Below are 19,165 nucleotides of genomic sequence, written 5' to 3'. Positions count from 1 at the left end.
TCTTTCATTTCGTTTCTTGCTCTGCGCGGTCTCTAGGACCACAAAGTTTTCGGCCAAGTTTTCGCCTGTGACGCGTGACTCCTTGTGTGCTTCCAGACATTTCACACGCCGAGCTTCGGCGACGAGGACTTCGATATACCGGCTATTCATCCCCATTCGCATCAGCAACAACCGCAGCAGCAGCAGCATCATCAGCAGCACGATCCCATGCACGCGTATCAGCCGCAGGTAAGGCGGTTCGACGACCGCGCTGAATCGATGTGAATTTTTAGAAGTTTTTCGCTCCTCGCAGATTCACGTGACATATATATTCGTGTACTATCGATTTTTTCCCCCTCCCGGTGTATCTCGGATCTTTTTCCGCCGAAATTGTTTCGACGTCGGGCGTTATTTTTTTTTCTTTCATCTCTCTCGCTTTTTTTTTCGTGCGAATTCAATTGGCAACGTTGACGAGGAACCGACGCGCACACCGCCCGCCGTAAATCTCCGCCGAGTCGGAATTCTTCGAAGCCGTTCAACGTCGCTTTAGCTTTTCCAGTAGTACATTCCGATCCTCTTTCATCCGCTCACTTCATTTGAATTTCGACGAAACGTCAGAAAGGCCATGGACGGTGCACAACACGCGTAATAATGTATACGCATGTATACGTGCACGCGACCGTGGAAGAAAACGATGTCGGAATGATGTATCGACCATTTAACGACTTCCGCATTCGGGCATTATTCATGTAACGTCGAGACATTATTTTTAGACGCGTTCTCATCGTATCTCTCTTTTCCTCCCTCCCTCCTTCCTTTTTCTCCCTCGCTCTCTCTCTCTCTCTTTTTTTATTTCTCCTTTGACCTCGAGATAAAGAGAGATAAAGAAACATTCGAACGCGCAGTAGAAATTCTACGATTCTTAACTGCTGCGCTCGAGGGAAGCTCCGAGCGAAATAATTAACTCGCGCGATATTCCACCACCGTTCGTAGATTTGCAAGCGATTCATCGTTACCGCGATATTTTTACACCGGCTCTCAACGCAGTGTCGATAATAAAAAGCGGCGTTTCCGTAATACCATCAAAGGGAATGAAATACTCCGAATAGCCGCAAAGCTGTCGCGTCGTTTTGCGCGATTTGCGCATTTTAAGCCGGTATTTACCAGCCGGATGCGACCGGTAAACTGCATCGGTCGCACGATCAAAAGTTTCACTCTCTTTTTTTTTGCTTTCTACATTTTGTCTCCCTATTTCTCTCTCTCTCTCTCTCTCTTTCTCTTCTGCGGTTTCCTCTTTATGTACAAAACGCTCACGTGCACGCGCGTTGACGGTACTTTTTTCTTCCCTCTTCACATGCGTTAAATCATTTATTACAGATGATGCAAGGTAGCGGTATGCAGCAATCACCGGACGGTCTGAGCCTGGACGCCGGTGGTTATCAGCAACAGCTCTATCTGCAACAGGAACATTCGATGCAACCGATCAATGTCAGGTGAGGCACTGCTCGATTAGCCGACCCTACCTAACGTCGTTTACGTACGGTTAACGTATCGAGTACCCCGCGTACGGACGTACCCATGTAGGGGAGACCGGATCACACTTTTTACATATCGATTAAAAAAAGAAATTGCATGCAATATCTCATAATATTGTGTACGTTATAATGCAGCCACGTCCTTTAGGTAAGAGAAAAAAAAATTAATCTTATTTTATGCACGAAAAAGTTATTTAATTGTAAGCAAGATCGCGCAAATGTGACATCTCATCTCATATCTTGGGTCATGTGTCTTTTATACAGAAAAAACCAAATAGTTTGTTTAAACGTGGTCGTTTAATATTTTATTAAAATTAGTGAGATATTACAATATAATTTACAAAGTCGACTTAAAAAATCATACATATTTACTATCATAAAATCATACATATATACAGTATTACATCATTAATAAAAAAAAAAAACAGAAGTCGTTTCTTTTATAAAAACTTAAGTGCATCATTAAACTAACCGGATTTATTTTAACAACATTCGACGATCAGTACGTGTGCTTTAATGCGCATGCATAAGGAATGTCGTAGCGTGACAACCAGTTTTACCGGATTTGAGTCAATTTACCCTAAACGTTTATTTACGATAAAAGAGATTAAATTTACAAATTATGGTGCGGTAACGATGAATTAAATACTGGGAAAATTAGCAAAAAGTATAGTATTTTTCATAAATAAAGAGAAATTGCGATTGGTAATTCTAAAACCAACAGAACATTAAATAACAATAGAGACGAGAAAACAAATTTACTTACGCATTCAATACAAGCAAGTTACACTATAAGGAAGAATATTTTCCATTATTTATTACGTGAGATATATAAGCTTTGTGACTTCCCGGCCTCCCCTAAGTCGCCCGTCCGAAACTCCGAGGGCGCACTTTTCGCGATGTATCGCGAACTTGTATTAATGGATCGATTAATAATAGAACGGAAGGGGCGAGAGATGGCGGAAAATCGTTCTCCGGCAAATTGAATTCCGGCTCTCGCGGTACCTCCCGAATTAGACGGGCCAGGAGCGAGAAGGATGTCCGCCCGGCCGTCGCGCTCTTCCCCGAGAAGGAAGATCTCGAAAAACCGTCGTCGCGACTCTCCGCTCTCGGCTTCGTCTTCCCTCCGCCGTTCCTCGAGTGAACGGAACAGAGCGTAGTTCGAACAAGCGTCGCGATGATTGGAGAATACGCAGCTTTAGGCGTAACAAAGCAAGATTAATGAGCGTCCGACACCCTTGGTTCTCTATTATGCGATCGTTCACAGACGCCGATGACGCGCTACGCGAGATGGAGGAAGAACTCTCGACGACGACTCCTAGCGCGGTGACTAGGAGAAGCGTTCTTCGGGCTTCCTACGATTTGGGATTGTCTTCGCTCGTAGCGCGTCATCTGTTTTGCCTCTCCTCCTTTTTCTTCCTGTTTCTCTCTTACGGGGGTAAAAAAAATGGATACGACGGTACCGAAACGATTTAAAATCGCTAATATACCGAGAGGCAGAATGTACGGAGCGTGCCGGAATGAACTCGCAAGAGAGAGAGTTGGAATTACGGGCCGCGATTCTTCCCCGCCGAGGGGCCGCTACTCGCCCCGAACAACGTTAACAACGACAATTACCGCGTTAACTCGCGAAACTCCAACGAAATACCGCGAATGGAAGATTGTTGAATTAGCGATATATTCTCTCCTTTCTCTCTCATACACGCACTCTGTTTCTCTCTCTTTCGGTGTATACGGCAAACATCCGTGCCCGTCGCGCGCGCACACCGTCGTACACCGTTTGCATAACTCCGAATTATGGAAATTCGACTTACCTCGTTATTGCAACGCTGGCCTGCGGCAATTTCGGTAAACCCAATTTTGATCGCGTCGTACGGAACGTACCTACCTACCTAGGCTACGAACGGAGCTCACCCCCACGAAAGACGCGCGGAGGGGAGAGCTTGAGCCTTCGGAAATTCTCCTTACGCTTGATCTCTCTTAATGCACGGGAGACGATCGAGTGACGCGGGACAAAATTAAAAACAAATAAGAACGAATGAGGAAGATGAGGGTGGGGAGAGGAAGGGTCGGATATTTTCCTTCGCTGCGGCCCTTTCGTTGCCCGGACGTCGCCGTTCTCCCGCCGTGTGATTCCCGATGAAAATCCCCGGCTGAGATATTCGGAGAGGGCATACCGTATCATTCCGCAATAGAGAGCAGATCTTAATCGGCGGGGAGATCGGCGGTGCGCCGGTGCGCGATTCCTGCCTTTGTTCCATAATTTAATATCTTTTTTCCTCGTCCTTCCTCTCCCTTTTGCACGGGAATGTTAATAACGTTTTCTCACCGCCTTCCGTTAGGATTATACACGCGCAGTCTCGCCTTTAACCGCGAGGAGACGCGAGCTCTCCTTTCTTTGTTCCGCGGCGAAATGGAGGAAAATGGTCGGCTATGTAGGAACAAACAGATGTACACGCGGCCGAGTGCGTGAGTGCGCGCCGGTGCGTGCGTGAGTGCGCGCGCGCTGCGTGCTTGCCTGCCTTGCGTCTACGCAAGAGGTATACACCGAGGCTATGATTTACCGTGTATTAAGCCTACCGAGTAACGTTCGTGAGAACCTGCCATTACGTAGTCTTACGACCGCAATTTAGGACGTCGAGACTCTTTTTCGTTTCTCTCTCTCTCCCTCTCTCTCTTTTTCCCCTTTTTTTATCTTTTTTAACAGACGCACGTAACTCTCTCTCTCGCGAGAGAGAAAGGGAGAGAGGAAGAAAGCTTCTTCGGAGATGGGAGATCGTGTCTTCTCTGTCCTCTTCTCGTCCAGAGGTAGCCGGGATACCAGAGAGAGAGAGAGAGAGAGAGAAGTATCAAGCGAACGAGTAATTTGCTTTGCGAATTACACACTGTAATCACTCTGGTTAGGCAGCAGAGAGGCATACGTGCATACGTATACCGAGTAGAAAAGTATGATATCCGATTGAGACCCGGTCCGTCTACCGTCGGCGACGACGTTGGGTCCGAGCTTGCGATAGATCGCAAAGAGAGTTATATATCTGCGCGCGATACACCGCACGCGTCGAATCGCCAAGTAGGCAATCGCGATCTCCGCCGGCGAGATCGACGGTTCGGGTGTCGTTCAGGAGAAGTCGGCGGTTATAAATAAAATCGTCGAGAGATACTTCGCCGGGGAAGATATTGATTATGCACGTCGAATTAATAAATCTGGAATTAAACGAGGCGAGTTTCGCTGGCCGTGAGGAAATCCGAGAGAAGCGGCCGTTACGAAATGCGCCGTGTGTCGAAACGATGGAAACGCCGAAAGGTCTGGGTTTCTCGCTTCCTTCACGGGGACACGACGATGGTTTTGTTCGTCGATATACGCCGATGTTCGTATTCAATAAGTGTCACGCGAACGCGTAAACAACTCCGAGGCAAACGTCGAGGATTAGTCATCGACGCCGGAATGTGCTTAGGTCGGAAAACAAGAAGAACCGGCGGTTGCTTAATAGGGAAGAGAAAAAATAACAAAGAAGAAGAAGAACAGAGAGAGAGAGAGAGAGAGAGAGAAGTGAAGAATTCATCGCGAACGCGAGTTCCTCCTCCGAAATACCGGTTCGGATTTCCACGGGTCGATAGAGAAGCTCTCTCGGAAGAGAGGGTGTAAACTCGATGCTCTCGACGGCGCTCCGCCGCCGGTGGGAGAGAAGGTAGTAGTGGAAACATTAGGGCTGGGGCAGAAGGAGGACAGAAGGGAAATGATATAGAGTAGGCTGTAAATCCTCCGACGCTGACGCAGCGCCGGCCGTATCTCAAAAGTTATCCAATTTGCGTTAAAATAGCGAAGGTGGTGGTACGGCTGTACACACGTATATATTCCAACCTTCTTTCGCCGACGTCGCCGCCGCCGCTCGTTCGTTCCCGATGCGTTTATCTCGGCCGAAGAACGATTTACGCCGCGATTTGCGCGCGCGCCGGAGGAACGAACGAACGAAAGTAAGTACGTACGTACGTTTCCGAAGCAATTTCTGCGTTTCCCCCTGTCCGTCCTATCCGAGAAAACGGTTAAACGCGATACAGTCCGCGCGAGAAACGGCGCGCGATTTACGATCGCTCAGCGATAAAAGTCAGACAAGGGGAGACAAATCGATCGGCGAGTGGAAAAACGGTAACGAGCCGGGACAACAACGGTCTCTCACGCTTCTCGCGGCTCGAGATGCGTCTCTTCACTTTATTGTTTTCAGTTTACTGACGGAGTTTTCGTTTTTCCTTCACCAGCGCGCCGGCCGCGACCTCTCGCTTCTTCGGAACTCACCGGAGTATCCTACGCTATCGGACATCCTTTTTGTTTCCTTCTTTTCAAGTCTAATCTCTCTTTCTCCGGTCGCAGCTCGGCATACGGCAGCTCCCAGAGCTCGTACGCGACGATGAGCTCACCGCGCCAGCAACAGCACAGCGGACAACAGCTGATGATGCTGCAGCAGCAGCAGCAACAACAACAGCAGCAGCAGCAACAGCAAGTGCAGATGCAGCACATGCAGTACATGCATTCTCAACAGCAGCCGCAGCCGCAGTTGCAGCAACAGCAACAGCAGCAGATGCAGTACAGGAGTCCCACCGGCGGCAGTCCGACCGCCATGCAGGCCAATAGTATCCCGGAGGCGAACAACAACACCACGACGAGCGAGGACAGCGACGACAGCACTCCGCATTCCGGGATGGTGAGCCGAGTATCTCACGCGCGTATAAATCAACACGTGTATCGGCGCGATTTATGCAAAGTCTCTCATCGTTCGATCGTGCGCGCCAATCTAACACCACATCCTCGCACGCGCAGTTATTCTATCCGCGATTCGGCCGGCTCGATAAACAACGCGCCGTTATACAACGCCTATTATCTTTCGCATTAATAATATTATCCTCCCGAGGAAGATTGCGTGCAATTGTCGATAATGAAACGTTTCAATTATCGCAATTTCCGAAGTCTCAGTTTTTCTGTGAACACATATATATATATATATATGTGTGTGTGCATGTATCCGTTTTTTCTTTTTTCTTCATGCAGATCACAGTGATGAAACGACTGTCGCCGGAGCCGGCCGACGCCGGGGCGAAGAACCAAAGGAAAACGAAGCCGCAGAAGAAGAAGAAGAAGAGAGACCCCAATGAGCCGCAGAAGTAAGTGGCAACGTCTCGATTGTTGTAAAAATAGAGAGAAACGAACGAGAAGGGGGAAAAGAGGTGGTGAAGTCCCAGAGAGTTCGTCTGTATCTGTTAAATCTCGCGGAAGCTCATCCCGGGCAAAGTTCCGCACAGAGGATGACACCGTTTCAGAGCCTCCCTTTCCGTCTCTTCAGCTCTGTCGTCCTCGAAAATGCGTCTCGTTTGGCTCTCCCGGCGAAATTTTATCGCTCGTGCGTCGAGAGATATAAATACTGTGCCGTAAGAAAAAAACCAAAAAGAGGCAATTGCGCGTGTTCTCCGCGACAATTCGAAGCTACGCGAGCACGACGAAACGTATTTCCGTTGAGTTAGTATTATCCGTGTTTGCGCGCGACAAATACGCAGCCGAAGGTACGTGGCTGTATGCACGTACGAAACGGTACGTGTCCCGTTTGGTATACGCTAAATCATATGGCATATATCAAAGGTATTACGTGTCAACAATTCCACGTCTACGCCAGTGGTGGTCTCGCATTAACGGTGTAAGTTATTACCGCTGTAAATTAGCAATTAACGTTATTGTTGCGATGTAAATGTAGGACATGTTGGGACAAGGGAGCTGCGGGGACAGGGCGAAGGGGATGCGGGCGGGGGCGAGGACCTCTCGACGTGCAGTATAGAACGGAGAAAGATGGAGGGGTGGGGGAGAGAGAGAGAGGGCTAAGCTATATCTGCTCGACTATAGAAACACGAACCCCTCGATATTCCTGTTGGAAATGGTCGTTGAGCCAGCCAGCGTTAGCGCTCGGTTAAAGAGAACGTGGAAATAAATGTAGCCGTGGTAACGATAACGTATCCTGCGAAGAGAACCCGGAAAATGAGATCTGCGCTTTATTTCCGAAACGTCTCTCTTTAGCACGGATTTTGATGATGATGATGATACTCGAGGCGTTCGCCTAAATCTCACGCGAGATCCCTTCGATCGATGTTCGCAGACCGGTGTCGGCGTACGCCCTCTTCTTTCGGGACACTCAGGCGGCGATCAAGGGGCAAAATCCAACCGCCACCTTCGGCGAGGTGTCCAAAATCGTGGCGTCGATGTGGGACGCGTTAGAAACCGAGCATAAAAATGTAAGGCTAAGAACGATCTTGTTGTGTGATATTGATTGCGTGTGTAATGTTTGTTCACTCGATTAATAATATAAATTTAGTTGGATCATAGGTGATATCAGTTGTTGATAAATCGACGTGCGAATCTCGTAGGTTTACAAGAAGAAGACCGAGGCAGCCAAGAAGGAATATCTGAAGGCGCTCGCAGCATACAGGGCGTCCTTGGTCAGCAAAGGCGCGAGCGAGAACGAACAGCAACAGCAACCGCAGCAGCAACAGCAGCAGCAACAGCAGCAGATGCAATACAGCGGATACTCAGGTTACGCCAGTAACGCTGCTGCCGGGAATGTAACATATCAGGTCTACAGTCCACAGCATCAACCGCCGTCGCCTCAGCAGCAGCACCAACAGCAGCAACAGCAGCAGCAGCAGCAGCAGCAGATGGCTATCAATAAAAAGTCGCCGCATCACTTGGCGATGCAAGGAAATCCTCAACAACAGGTGCGGAAGTTTCCTACGCGACCGAATTGCTGAAGAAGGAAATTGTCCGTCGGGCATTTATTTATAAGTATTATAAGATTACACACACACAGAAACGAATAATATTGGAAAAAATAATAATTTTATATTAAAAGTTTTATTATTATTTATAATAAAAATGTATATTTATTGAATGACGTTTGCGCACAGATTTATTTATATTCTTGTTCTCTTGTCCGGCCTTTTGTCTGGAAAATCTTGCGTTTTTCTCACGTAGTCGTAAAATTTACTTATAGCGAGCGTGGGGGAAGAAGATGATGATTCTTGGCGAGAAAAGTGCGTGATATTTTGTTCTTCTTTTGCAGGGTTTAATGGGCAACGTAATGGCGCCACCGCACATGACGCAACAGCAACAGCAGCATATGCAACAGCAGGTTTCCCAGCAACAGTATATGCAGGTTAGTTAAACGCGTTTCGTTTCTCTGACTCACCGTTCAGTATATGTTGCCCGGTGATATGTACTATTTATGAATTCTTATAGCTCTGTTACAATTTGTGTTATGTATAGGTGCCGCAGCAACAGCAGGTGCAGGTGCAGCAGCAACAGCAGCAACAAATGATACACATGAGTCCACCGAGGGGAGAATTTATCAAGTCCGACGAGACTATGTCGAATTCATCGCCCGTGAATCCTTCGCAAGTAACTATGACGGGACAAAGGCCACCGCCACCTTGTATACATCACGGCTGTCCCAATCCTGCTATATCCAATAACGAATGGGAGGACGAATACTGCAGTAACGAATGCGTGGTTAGCCATTGCAGGTTTGCGTGAGCATTACACTTATATCATTTCTCTTCGCTCGAAATTAGTCTTGATTCCATCTCTTGCGCGAAGAATCGTACAAGACGAGAACGCGATCGAATCTTCGGTCTAACTTTTTAACCCTAGAATACTAACGTGCGTCTCCGAGACGTAGTTGTTTTCACGAACTCCCCTTGCTCTTCTGTTTTCCACCCCATCAATTTCGAATTTGTTTTACATATTTTAGAAAAAAATATATTTGTCACATTAAATAGTCTTTGAGTTTTTTTTTTCTTTTTTTAATCACTTCACGTCTCTCCGAGATGTAGGATTAATATAGGCTCGGGGGGGGGGGATAACAAGTTAGTATTCTAGGACTAATCCATAAAGTTTACCGTACATGTAAACTTTCTCCTCTTTGCTTGGTATCTATATGCGTTCCGTGATCTATTTCAGAGATGTATTCAACACGTGGGTATCTTCAAATCAAAATCCTCAGCAAAATTACTCCACAGTGAAATAAGAGTTCTGCAAGAGATGGACTGTGCTAATCGACTACTCAATGGCCTCACAGCTTAATGGCCCGCTGTTAACCTGTAAAGTAAGATATTTAAACGGATGTGTATATAGGCTGGTGAATGGCTACTTTTTAAAGGATCAAGACTGTTTGTGCAACATACAACATTAGAAACGTTGACGGACAGTCTACGAATGAATACGCGAATAATGAATGATAAATATACAGGTGTGTTTTATGTGAACGAGCGAATATACGTTTATGTGTGTCTGTGTATGTGTTGTGTATGTGTCAGCGGAATAAGTGAGTATGTGTGAGGGAGGGAGGGAGAGAGGGGAGAGCGAGAGAGCGAGAGAAAGAGAGAAAGAGAGAAAGAGGCGTGAAAAGTGAAGGTAAAATCGTTTCTTCTTAGAAAGAGAACTTAGGATGTATATTGAAAAGCCTTATCCAAAAAAACTCATTACTCTGGCCAAAGGTCTTCGTTTGTAAGGAGTGTATTGCAACTTGAGCAGTGTAAAAAGTGCGTATACACTTATTAGAAATGAATCGACAACCACCTGTTTTGTACTCTCAGAGATATTCCTTACTGACAGGCAAGGCGTGCCAATTGTACAGAGACATAATCGTACATTTATTTCTTTCCTTTTTTTGTTTCTTTTTTTATTTCTAATGTTAGATAGAAGTTGTTTTTTTTTTAATTTTTTTTCTTCACGAGTTCATTGGCAAACGTCGCAGAAACTTGCTCTTTTTGAATTGAATTGTCTCGAAAGCTGTGTTTCTTAAGACACTTTTGCACTCGTCATTACGACGTCGACAAATGACACAGTACAAGTAATAAAAAAAAAAAAACGGAAGCAGCGCGTGAAACGTGTAAATAAGTCTGCTCTACGTTCCAACGTGCGTTTCGTTCGCGACGTGAGGGCAATGAACGAGGATGAGAGGAGGAGAAGTGGGAAGAGGAGTGAGAGTAAGGAGTAGGAGAAAGACGAGGATGAAGAGAGGAGGAGGAGGAGGAGGATTTGTAATAGTGTGCTGTATGACGTGACAGTGCCATGGTCACTAATTGTCATGTTTCACTTTAATACATATGGGGTTCTTATATAAGAGAGTTTTAGAAGATATATTCGTATATACATACACACATATGTCCGATTAGGTGTTACATTTTACATTGTTTCATTAATGCGGATGTGCGTCTCGTTTGAATTGCCGTTAGACGTAAACGTAAACCGTTTCCGTTTTTGCAATATAATTTCCAGCTGTCACCCGCGCGACGGTACGAGAACTTCGTTCGGATGGGGAAAAGTCGCGGCTTTCTTTCACGGTCTTGTGTCTCTCATCTCGTGTATTGCGTCACGCGTAATGTCGCCCACCACCACGACGGCGGGAGAATCTTGATTCGTTTCACACACACACACACACACACACACACGCGCGCGCGCGCGCGCGCGTACACGCATAGTAGCCCGATCTCCGTGTTCAGCTCTCCGCAAGGGAAGTGTTGTGCATTCCGTCTCTCCGTTCGTGCGACGTGGAATACAATTGACTGACGGACACGCGCGAAGCATCCGTATTCCGTGTAGTACCGTTCTCTTAGATAAAAAAATAGTACGTATATATGTATAATACTAATTAGCCTCTCCGATTCCATCGCGGTCTTAAAGGACGCATAAGAAGTATTACGCATACTAGATTAGAATCAATACGAATAAAACAGGACGATTACACTGTGCGATTTATTTTTATATCGATACTACAGAGCCAATCAATAGGTAACAGTACAGTTTTTCATCTATATAATAAAATTACGGACGAGCGAGAGCGAAGAGCGGTAAAATCAGAACGGGTCGTGACAACATTAAGACAAAACGCGGATCCGCGATATTTTTCTAAAACGCGCGCACCAACCGGACGTCGTCGTGTACAACCGCGAACACGCGCGATTAACTTTTTCTCCGTATTGATTTTTAATTGCGTGTCTTCTCTGTCAGCGCCTTCCGAACTGTGTATACCGCCTATATGGATACGACTAGTTACCGATGTGACGGTTTAGACCGGGCGAATAGCCGCGTCGTAATCGGAATAGGCCGATCGCGAATCAATCACGCGAAAATCGTCGAGCCCACCATTGAGTGAGAGAGAGAGAGAGAGAGAGAATGGCTTGACGATTTTTAAATATAGGAAAAACTAAAAAAGGGGAAAACATCTCTCGTGCCGCCGCAACGTATATATCCGCTCGTGGAATCTCGAATGTCAAGTCGATGGACACGGGGAGTCGGCGATAAAAGGTATAAATAAGATAAAGAGGAGATAAACAGCTCGTACACCCCTCGATATTATTTGAGGGACGACGTGTGTTCTCTCGCTATCGTGCGAGCCGGTAGTCGGAGAACGGCCCGGTAAAAAAAGTCTCACGCGTTTGCGATCTCCGGTTGAAATGCACTTGTAACGTAGGCCTTGAAATAAACCGGTACAACGTGAAGAATTCTCTCATGTACGAAAGGACAGTGAATATATATATGTACTTCCGCGCATTCGATTCGACAAATCTCGCGCAATCTGACGTGCGACATCGTGCGAGATCGTGCCTGTGCATTAGTAGAGGCCGGCATCTCCCGAACGGCAGTTCGTCCGAACGGACTGATTTCGTTTTATTCTTTTCTTCTTTCCTTTCTTTTCTTCTTTTCTCTCTTTCCTTCTTTTTCTTCTTCCTTTTCCCTTTATACGGAAATCATCAGAAAACATGTTTTTAATATCCTTATGTAAATATACGAGATATATTCTCTGTAGGTTTATAAGTTATAATGTAAACATAATCGATATATTGTATTATATTAATAATAATACAATTTGTGGTATATATTATACGAAGGTATATAAATATAAATATATATATATTATAAATATATATATATATGTATGTATACATATACATATAGGGTTATATAAAAAAGATAATTATACTTGATTACTTCAATGAGATAGGATATTAATTTACCGAAACAGCCCTCTTATAGGTAACGGGACTTATACGAGTTTAGTACACAGTTGAGAGAAGGGAGCACACGGGGAGAAAGATACCCGTTCGTACCCGCGCGTGGTGTAAAGTACAGAAATTTACTTAAAAACGTAAGTCCGTCGGCATGGACGTTTCGATCAACGAGGCCACGTCGAGCGCGTACTACGATTCCGCAGAATTTATTTTATAAGTTTGCCCGATTGATCGAGACGTCCTCACACACACCACACGTACGTACGCGTATACACACATACACACACATGACACGCGCGCGCGCCCACACTCTTCGTTACTTCGTGCTCTTATGTGAATTTTTGTGCGAAGAGCTCAATCCTCGACACGAAAAACAAAAGCAGCAACTTTTGCAACGTTGATCGTAATCATATTTAAAAGGAAAAGAAAAGAGAAAATATAAAAAAACGTCTGTATTAAAAGGAATAAATTTAGAAGGTATCGAGCATGTACTGTAGCGTTTAGCACTATACATCAAATGCTAATATATCATAGTAATTTCCAGAGTGAATTTATGTTAAATTTTTATTGTTTTATGTACAGAGACACAATTAAACGATTTCAGTCCCGACGGTGTTACAGAAATATTTATTATCCTCCCATTCTCTCCTGTCTAAATATTGACTATTTTTTATCAGTATAGTTTATCAAAGCAGTATAAGCATTTGAGCTTTGTTTGTTTTATTTTCCGTCTCGATAACGGCGCTTACACGGCGAAAGCTGGTCTATCCGGGGAAGCACCGAAGTGAGTAGAACGTAAACACAACTAAACGGAAGCTTGCGCGTGCAACGGTGTATACTTAATTCATTCGTGAAAATATTTCAGACTAGTGCCGAGAGTCCGTCTCGCTCGCGTTCTCGTTATTCGATATATCATATATAAAATGTGATCGGACGGACTTTAATTTTATAATAGCAGATATATAAGTTCGCTCGAATATAATATTCAATCGTGGTATTGAGAAATAAAGGTTCATTTAATCCATGATTGAACCATGGTAATTAAAAATGAAAGGATCTTTGATTGTGATCTATCGTTAAATATATACTTTGAAAGTCAACGTCCGTCTGACTTACTGTTGACTTATACTACTCGATACAAGGTACAGCTGACTAATTATTGTGTAATATCACTTCCGAATCTTCACATGGAACAGTGGCGGCTCGTAGCGGAGACTTTGGAACTAATTTATGAAGTTTTGATCGTTAGCCAAGATTCGAACCTTATTTAGCAAAGACTCAAACCCTCTTCGAGGCGAACTGTTTCTTCTCGTCAACGTTAGATGGCGCCAGGTAGTCTACAAATTCCGAAACTTAACATGGCCGCTTTCAGTACCGGCAAAATACACCTTTCCCAATTTCTATGACCACTGAAAGGAGATTCATTCGTCTCTCTGTTGTGCGATATTATATATAAAATCTAAATATTTTTTTCAATATGAGCAGCTCCACTTTTATTCTCGATAACGGCGCTTACACGGCGAAAGCTGGTCTATCCGGGGAAGCACCGAAGTGAGTAGAACGTAAACACAACTAAACGGAAGCTTGCGCGTGCAACGGTGTATACTTAATTCATTCGTGAAAATATTTCAGACTAGTGCCGAATTGCATAATGAAAGCGAAGAGCGAGCGCCGCAGACCCTTCGTGGGGAACCAAATCGAGGAGTGTCGGGACGCTTCCGGGCTGTTCTACATCTTACCCTTCCAAAAAGGTTACCTGGTGAATTGGGATATTCAGAAAACTGTGTGGGACTACATACTGTCGAAGGAATCCTGTTCGGTGAACTTGAGCCAGCTGTCTGTGATAGTGACGGAACCGGTGTTTAACTTTACGAATATTCAAGAAGCCATGACGGAAATCTTCTTCGAGGAGTACGAGTGCCACAGTCTCCTGAGGATCAACACAGCGGGTCTCTCCTGTTACAATTACAGAGCTGAGAATCCCGCAACGAAATGCTGCCTCGTAGTCGACAGTGGTTACAGTTTCACGCACATAATACCTTACGTCAACGACACGAAGATGAAGGAAGGGATACGAAGGATAGACGTGGGCGGCAAGCTTCTGACGAATCACCTGAAAGAGATAATATCCTACCGGCAGTTACACGTTATGGACGAGACCTACGTGATCAACCAGGTGAAGGAGGATTCCTGCTTCGTCTCGCAGGACTTCTTCAAGGACATGGAGCGCGCCAAGTACAAGTTGGAGAGCAACAGCATCACTAAAGACTACGTGTTGCCGGATTACACGAGCCTGCGACGCGGATACCTCAAGAACCCGGAGCCGCCTAACGAGCAACAGACGTTGCGCTTGACCAACGAGAGATTCGCGATACCGGAGATATTGTTCCATCCGTCGGACATCGGCATCCGGCAGATGGGGATCCCCGAAGCCATCATGGACTCTATAAAGGCCTGCAGCGAAGAGATGTGGCCCCACTTGCTGTCGAACATTCTTCTCACCGGTGGCAACGCCAAGTTCCCGGGTTACAGAGACAGAGTCTACAAGGAAGTCAGGAGTTTAGCTCCGGCGGAATACGCGATAAATGTCTATCTACCGCAAAAGTATCTCACGCCTTCCGTACCGCTGCTCGCCGCAATCGAGAGGAACTTCCTAACGAATCTCTTTCTGCTTTCAGTCCGATCACTTACGCGTGGCACGGCGGGAAGAAGCTGTCGCAAGACGCGACTTTCTCCAGTCTTGTGGTGACGAGGGAGGAATACGACGAGGAGGGATCGTCCTTGTGTTTTGAAAAGTTTGACATTTAGTTGTCTCTTTTTTGTTTACATAACATTCGTTAACGAAACAGAGAAAATGACGGGGAGAATGTGTTGTAAATCAAGTGTGATTCACGCTCAATACAGTTGGGTACAGATTCAATATGTTTCGGAATGCGCGGGCTCGACACTGAACGACGTCCTCAGATGCACTTCATCTCCGCCATTAATTCTTCTAAACTCGAGGCTTCGGGAACCGTTTGTTCGCTCTCCGCGTCGGAGGCCTGCGTAGGCACGGCGTATGCGTGCCGCACACCCGGGATCGTCGCCGACACGCACGATCTCGCGTCCGACTGTCCGTCTTGCACCAGCGAGATTCCTGCGCAAAGTAACATTGAGCCGAGCCCGGTCAAGAGCGGGGATTGTAATTACTACACGTACCCCACTCGTTGTCCTCGTGCACGGGTTTCCCTTCGGAAATTTCCCTCGATTTCTGCTGCTGCACCCTCGGCTTCGCCAGATACTCCCGCTGCCTTTGCCTGCAATGCGTATCGTCGCAATTCGGATTCGGCCTCAGCGTCATTTTAGGGAAGAAATCTTCCATGGCATTGTAACCCAAATAATGGGACACCTGTCCGAACTCCAGCAGGAACTTCAAAGCGTTCTGCACCAAGAAGCCTGCCACTATACCCATCGTGGTGGGTAGCGACGCGGCGCACACGCCTTCGCGTTTCAGAGTCTTCTCGTCGATACTGGACGCAACGATCAGAGGCGGAGCACACTGGAACGTCACAGCGAAATAATTACAAAGGACTCTCCGATATATTCCGCATATGGACTACCACATTACAAGAAACGACCCGAAACTTCGAAGGGGTGAGGTAAAATGGCCGGAAGCTAAACTGAGCGTCGGACGCATCTGTCAAATATATCCGTGGAATTTTTACACATTAATCTTACCGCGAAACAGGCCGTTTCACCGGGCACGATAAACTGAATGTGACCGGACACGGCGTTTTCAGAGACGCCGCTTTCGAACCACCTCTGATTGAGTTCGTTGCACGCGGCATTGATCGCCATGCGAGCCTCGAAATTGTCGACGCAACTCAACACCAGGTCGACCGGGCCTTTCTTCAAACTCGATGCACTGTGGAAGAGTATCGTGCGAATTTCAAGCAATGACGGAAAGCACCGCTTGATAAGTACGAAGAAGTAAGAAATGCACTTTCCAAATTTATTGCGACAAGATAAAAGGGAAAAGTATATCTCGGGAAGATGTATTTCTTTTTTTACTTTATTTTTTTACTTGTGGAAATAAATATGACAGCGTCATACCTTATCGTGTCCATGAAGTCTTGAAAGTGATCGACGGTCGTGATATTGTAGTTACGTATCTCGATCTCCACGTCGGGATTTATGTATCGCAAAGTGTTCGCCGCGGCTTCCACCTTGCTCTGGCCAGCTTGATGCGGTTGAAAGAACAGCCTGTTCATGTTGGCGAGTTCCACGCTGTCATAGTCAAACAATATCAGCTGGAATACATTCGTACGTGCATTACTTATCGGATAATATCATTATTAATTAGATTAATATCGTTAAGGTGGGATAAGAAAACAAAGTCTCCACATTTGTCCACCTTGCCGATACCACAGCGCGTCAACATCTCCGCCGTCACGCTGCCGACACCGCCGATTCCGACCACAGCTATGGACAGATTTCGAATCTTCTCATAATTCTCGACGACACCCATACGCTTCAGTGCCATCAACCGGCTGAAACAACGCAGAGCCACCGGTTGAAAACTGAACTGGTGTTGTAAACAATGCATCCTATCGATTGTCTTATTTTTTTTGTCTGCGTTAGGATCGTTTGTATGCAACGGAGGGCGAGAAAGCGAGGTGGAGTTCACCTGTATGGATTCGAATCCACCACCTCCGCCGACATATGTTCGATCTTCTCCCTCGTGGTCGCCGCATCCTTGCTCTTCCTCTCTTCCAGCTCGCGTTCCAGTTCCGCTACTCTCCTTCGCAAACTCTCTAAGTCGCTCATCTTTCGGCCAGTGAGAGATTGTCACCTCGGGAAACCACCGAAGGATCTCAGCTGACCGACACGCTGATGACAGGACGCGTCCCTCTCAACTGCACTTAACGACCGTAGAGTCTCTCTCCTTCCGTCGAATCTCGTTTGCCTGCATCCATTTCAGTTCAGGTGCTGAAAGTGCGATAGACGGTGCACCCAAACAGTACAGTCCGATGGGCGCTGACATCGGCGGCGACACGTGGGCGGTCTTATCAGCAAGTCGCATCCACGAGGCTCCATCTACCGTCTTACTTGTGCTTCTCGGAAACGCATAGCGTGCTGCACGGATTTTTTCACTTTGTCGGTACATCACTTTTCTTATTTTGTTATACTCTCTTCGCGAAAAGTAGATGAAAACGATAGTTATCGCTGATGAAGATGCAATCAATTTAGATACTTGACAGTTGATTGAATTCTCTACGTTTGATCAACATTTCCTACGGGCGAGAGATGATAAGAGCGAACGTACGCTGAAATACAATGAAAATTAGAAAAAGATAGAACATGACAATTGGCAAGAAAGAGATGTTACATATTAGAGTTTCGCATAAGCGTACTTTCTGTTATGGTTCATTCGCGTAAACCGTGAATATTGAATCACGCACGCGATTTATGTCATGTTTTTCTTAAGAGTTTGTTATATAACTCAAAGTTACACGTAAATTTAGCTTTTCTATGAACAACAAAATCACCGTACACAAAATGAATACGCTTTTATCCATTAAGTTTCGGACAGAATCAAGCGGAAGGATCAAATTATCTTACGCATATCGTTTTGCTATGAAATACACGCAACACATTCTTAACCAAGAAAGAAGTAAAACGCGAACGTAATCGTCATTAGAAGACAAAGGTCAATTGATTCGTTAAGAGCGAGATTGTATTTGTTTCTAATTTATAATCTTACGTCGCAACCGTTATTTCGGTTCTCTCTTTCTCTTTCGTTCACATTATTTCTGCTTTTTCGTAGCGATATTGCATAATATCGTATCGTTACATCGTGCTCAATACGGACAAAGTCCGTCGTCGTGTTTCGCGCCGGAGAAAGAAACAGTCTGTGTTTTTTCAATGTTACTTTATAAGTCGCACCATGAATATTCGACATAGACAAATCGCAAAAATATTAAATAACGCTACACGCCGCGCTTCGCGAGTTACGGGTTTAAAATCAATGCAATCCTGCGCACTTTGGCAAATTTTATTGTCGTACCTTAACCATGTCAAAATACTTCGTGTCGTAGCACACTTCGGATAGTATATATACCTATGGCGGCAATTTTCTTTATCGTTTTTTTTCTTCTTTTATATTGACCGATAATGTGTCGTGTGAAGAGAAAGTAATGNAAAAAAAAAAAAAAAAAAAAAAGAGGAAGACAGAAACAAAATCTCCTCGTCAACTTAAAACCGTGCGTGAAACAAGTCGAGTGCACAGTTTTATCGTACATACATGACCGTTTTCTGCGAGCGAGCGAGCAAATGCGCGAAAAAAAAAGAAAGAAGAATCGAATTCGCTCGAAACACCTGCATTGAAAAATTCGGAGGGCGAGGCGTTTCAAGCGAATTCCCATCCATCGTCGTATTTTGATCTCTCTCTTTCTCTCTCTCTCTCTCTTTTTCTCTCTCTTGAGGCGGCTCGTTATTACGACGCGAAAAGAAAAAGAGTATCATAGCCCAAAAAGTCATCAGCGCAGTGTTATTATTTCTATTAGTGAATTCGTTATCCTCGTTTTTCCAGGCTACAATTTCTGCTTATTTAAATAGTAATTATT

General features: G+C 45.4%; 3 protein-coding genes across 9 annotated transcripts in view; 2 read left to right on the top strand and 1 right to left on the bottom strand.

Annotated features, from left to right (window-relative positions):
- Nucleotides 1-12,430, top strand: part of LOC106747717 (TOX high mobility group box family member 3-like) — an 83,836-nt gene extending 71,406 nt beyond the window's left edge. For 5 of the 7 annotated variants that reach the window (XM_014625528.1, XM_014625532.1, XM_014625531.1 and 2 more), the window contains 9 exons: nt 97-228; nt 1,357-1,472; nt 5,884-6,214; nt 6,559-6,671; nt 7,652-7,787; nt 7,920-8,267; nt 8,612-8,704; nt 8,815-9,077; nt 9,508-12,430. In XM_014625528.1, coding sequence (XP_014481014.1) covers nt 97-228; nt 1,357-1,472; nt 5,884-6,214; nt 6,559-6,671; nt 7,652-7,787; nt 7,920-8,267; nt 8,612-8,704; nt 8,815-9,077; nt 9,508-9,574 — 1,599 coding nt within the window. In that variant the 3' untranslated portion in view covers nt 9,575-12,430. Of the gene's footprint in view, nt 1-96; nt 229-1,356; nt 1,473-5,883; nt 6,215-6,558; nt 6,672-7,651; nt 7,788-7,919; nt 8,268-8,611; nt 8,705-8,787; nt 9,078-9,507 lie in introns of those variants that run through there. The other 2 variants (XM_014625529.1, XM_014625535.1) reach the window with 2 other exon arrangements.
- A 1,488-nt stretch (nt 12,431-13,918) lies between these two features.
- On the top strand, nt 13,919-15,480 carry LOC106747785 (actin-related protein 6). The gene is made up of 3 exons (XM_014625685.1): nt 13,919-14,111; nt 14,193-15,164; nt 15,239-15,480. Exons 1-3 carry the CDS (start codon nt 14,038-14,040, stop codon nt 15,366-15,368), a joined length of 1,176 nt encoding a protein of 391 aa, XP_014481171.1. The 5' UTR covers nt 13,919-14,037; the 3' UTR covers nt 15,369-15,480.
- On the bottom strand, nt 15,342-17,567 carry LOC106747784 (ubiquitin-like modifier-activating enzyme 5). The gene is made up of 6 exons (XM_014625684.1): nt 17,227-17,567; nt 16,954-17,089; nt 16,653-16,849; nt 16,278-16,464; nt 15,759-16,098; nt 15,342-15,696 (listed from the first exon to the last, which is right to left on the bottom strand). Exons 1-6 carry the CDS (start codon nt 17,364-17,366, stop codon nt 15,521-15,523), a joined length of 1,176 nt encoding a protein of 391 aa, XP_014481170.1. The 5' UTR covers nt 17,367-17,567; the 3' UTR covers nt 15,342-15,520.
- Between the last annotated feature and the right edge of the window lie 1,598 nt (nt 17,568-19,165).

The sequence above is a fragment of the Dinoponera quadriceps genome, unplaced genomic scaffold, assembly GCF_001313825.1.
Source record: "Dinoponera quadriceps isolate SergipeBrazil2010 unplaced genomic scaffold, ASM131382v1 scaffold1395, whole genome shotgun sequence".
In the NCBI taxonomy this organism is placed as follows: domain Eukaryota; kingdom Metazoa; phylum Arthropoda; class Insecta; order Hymenoptera; family Formicidae; genus Dinoponera; species Dinoponera quadriceps.
This window is presented reverse-complemented; position numbering and strand designations above follow the sequence as displayed.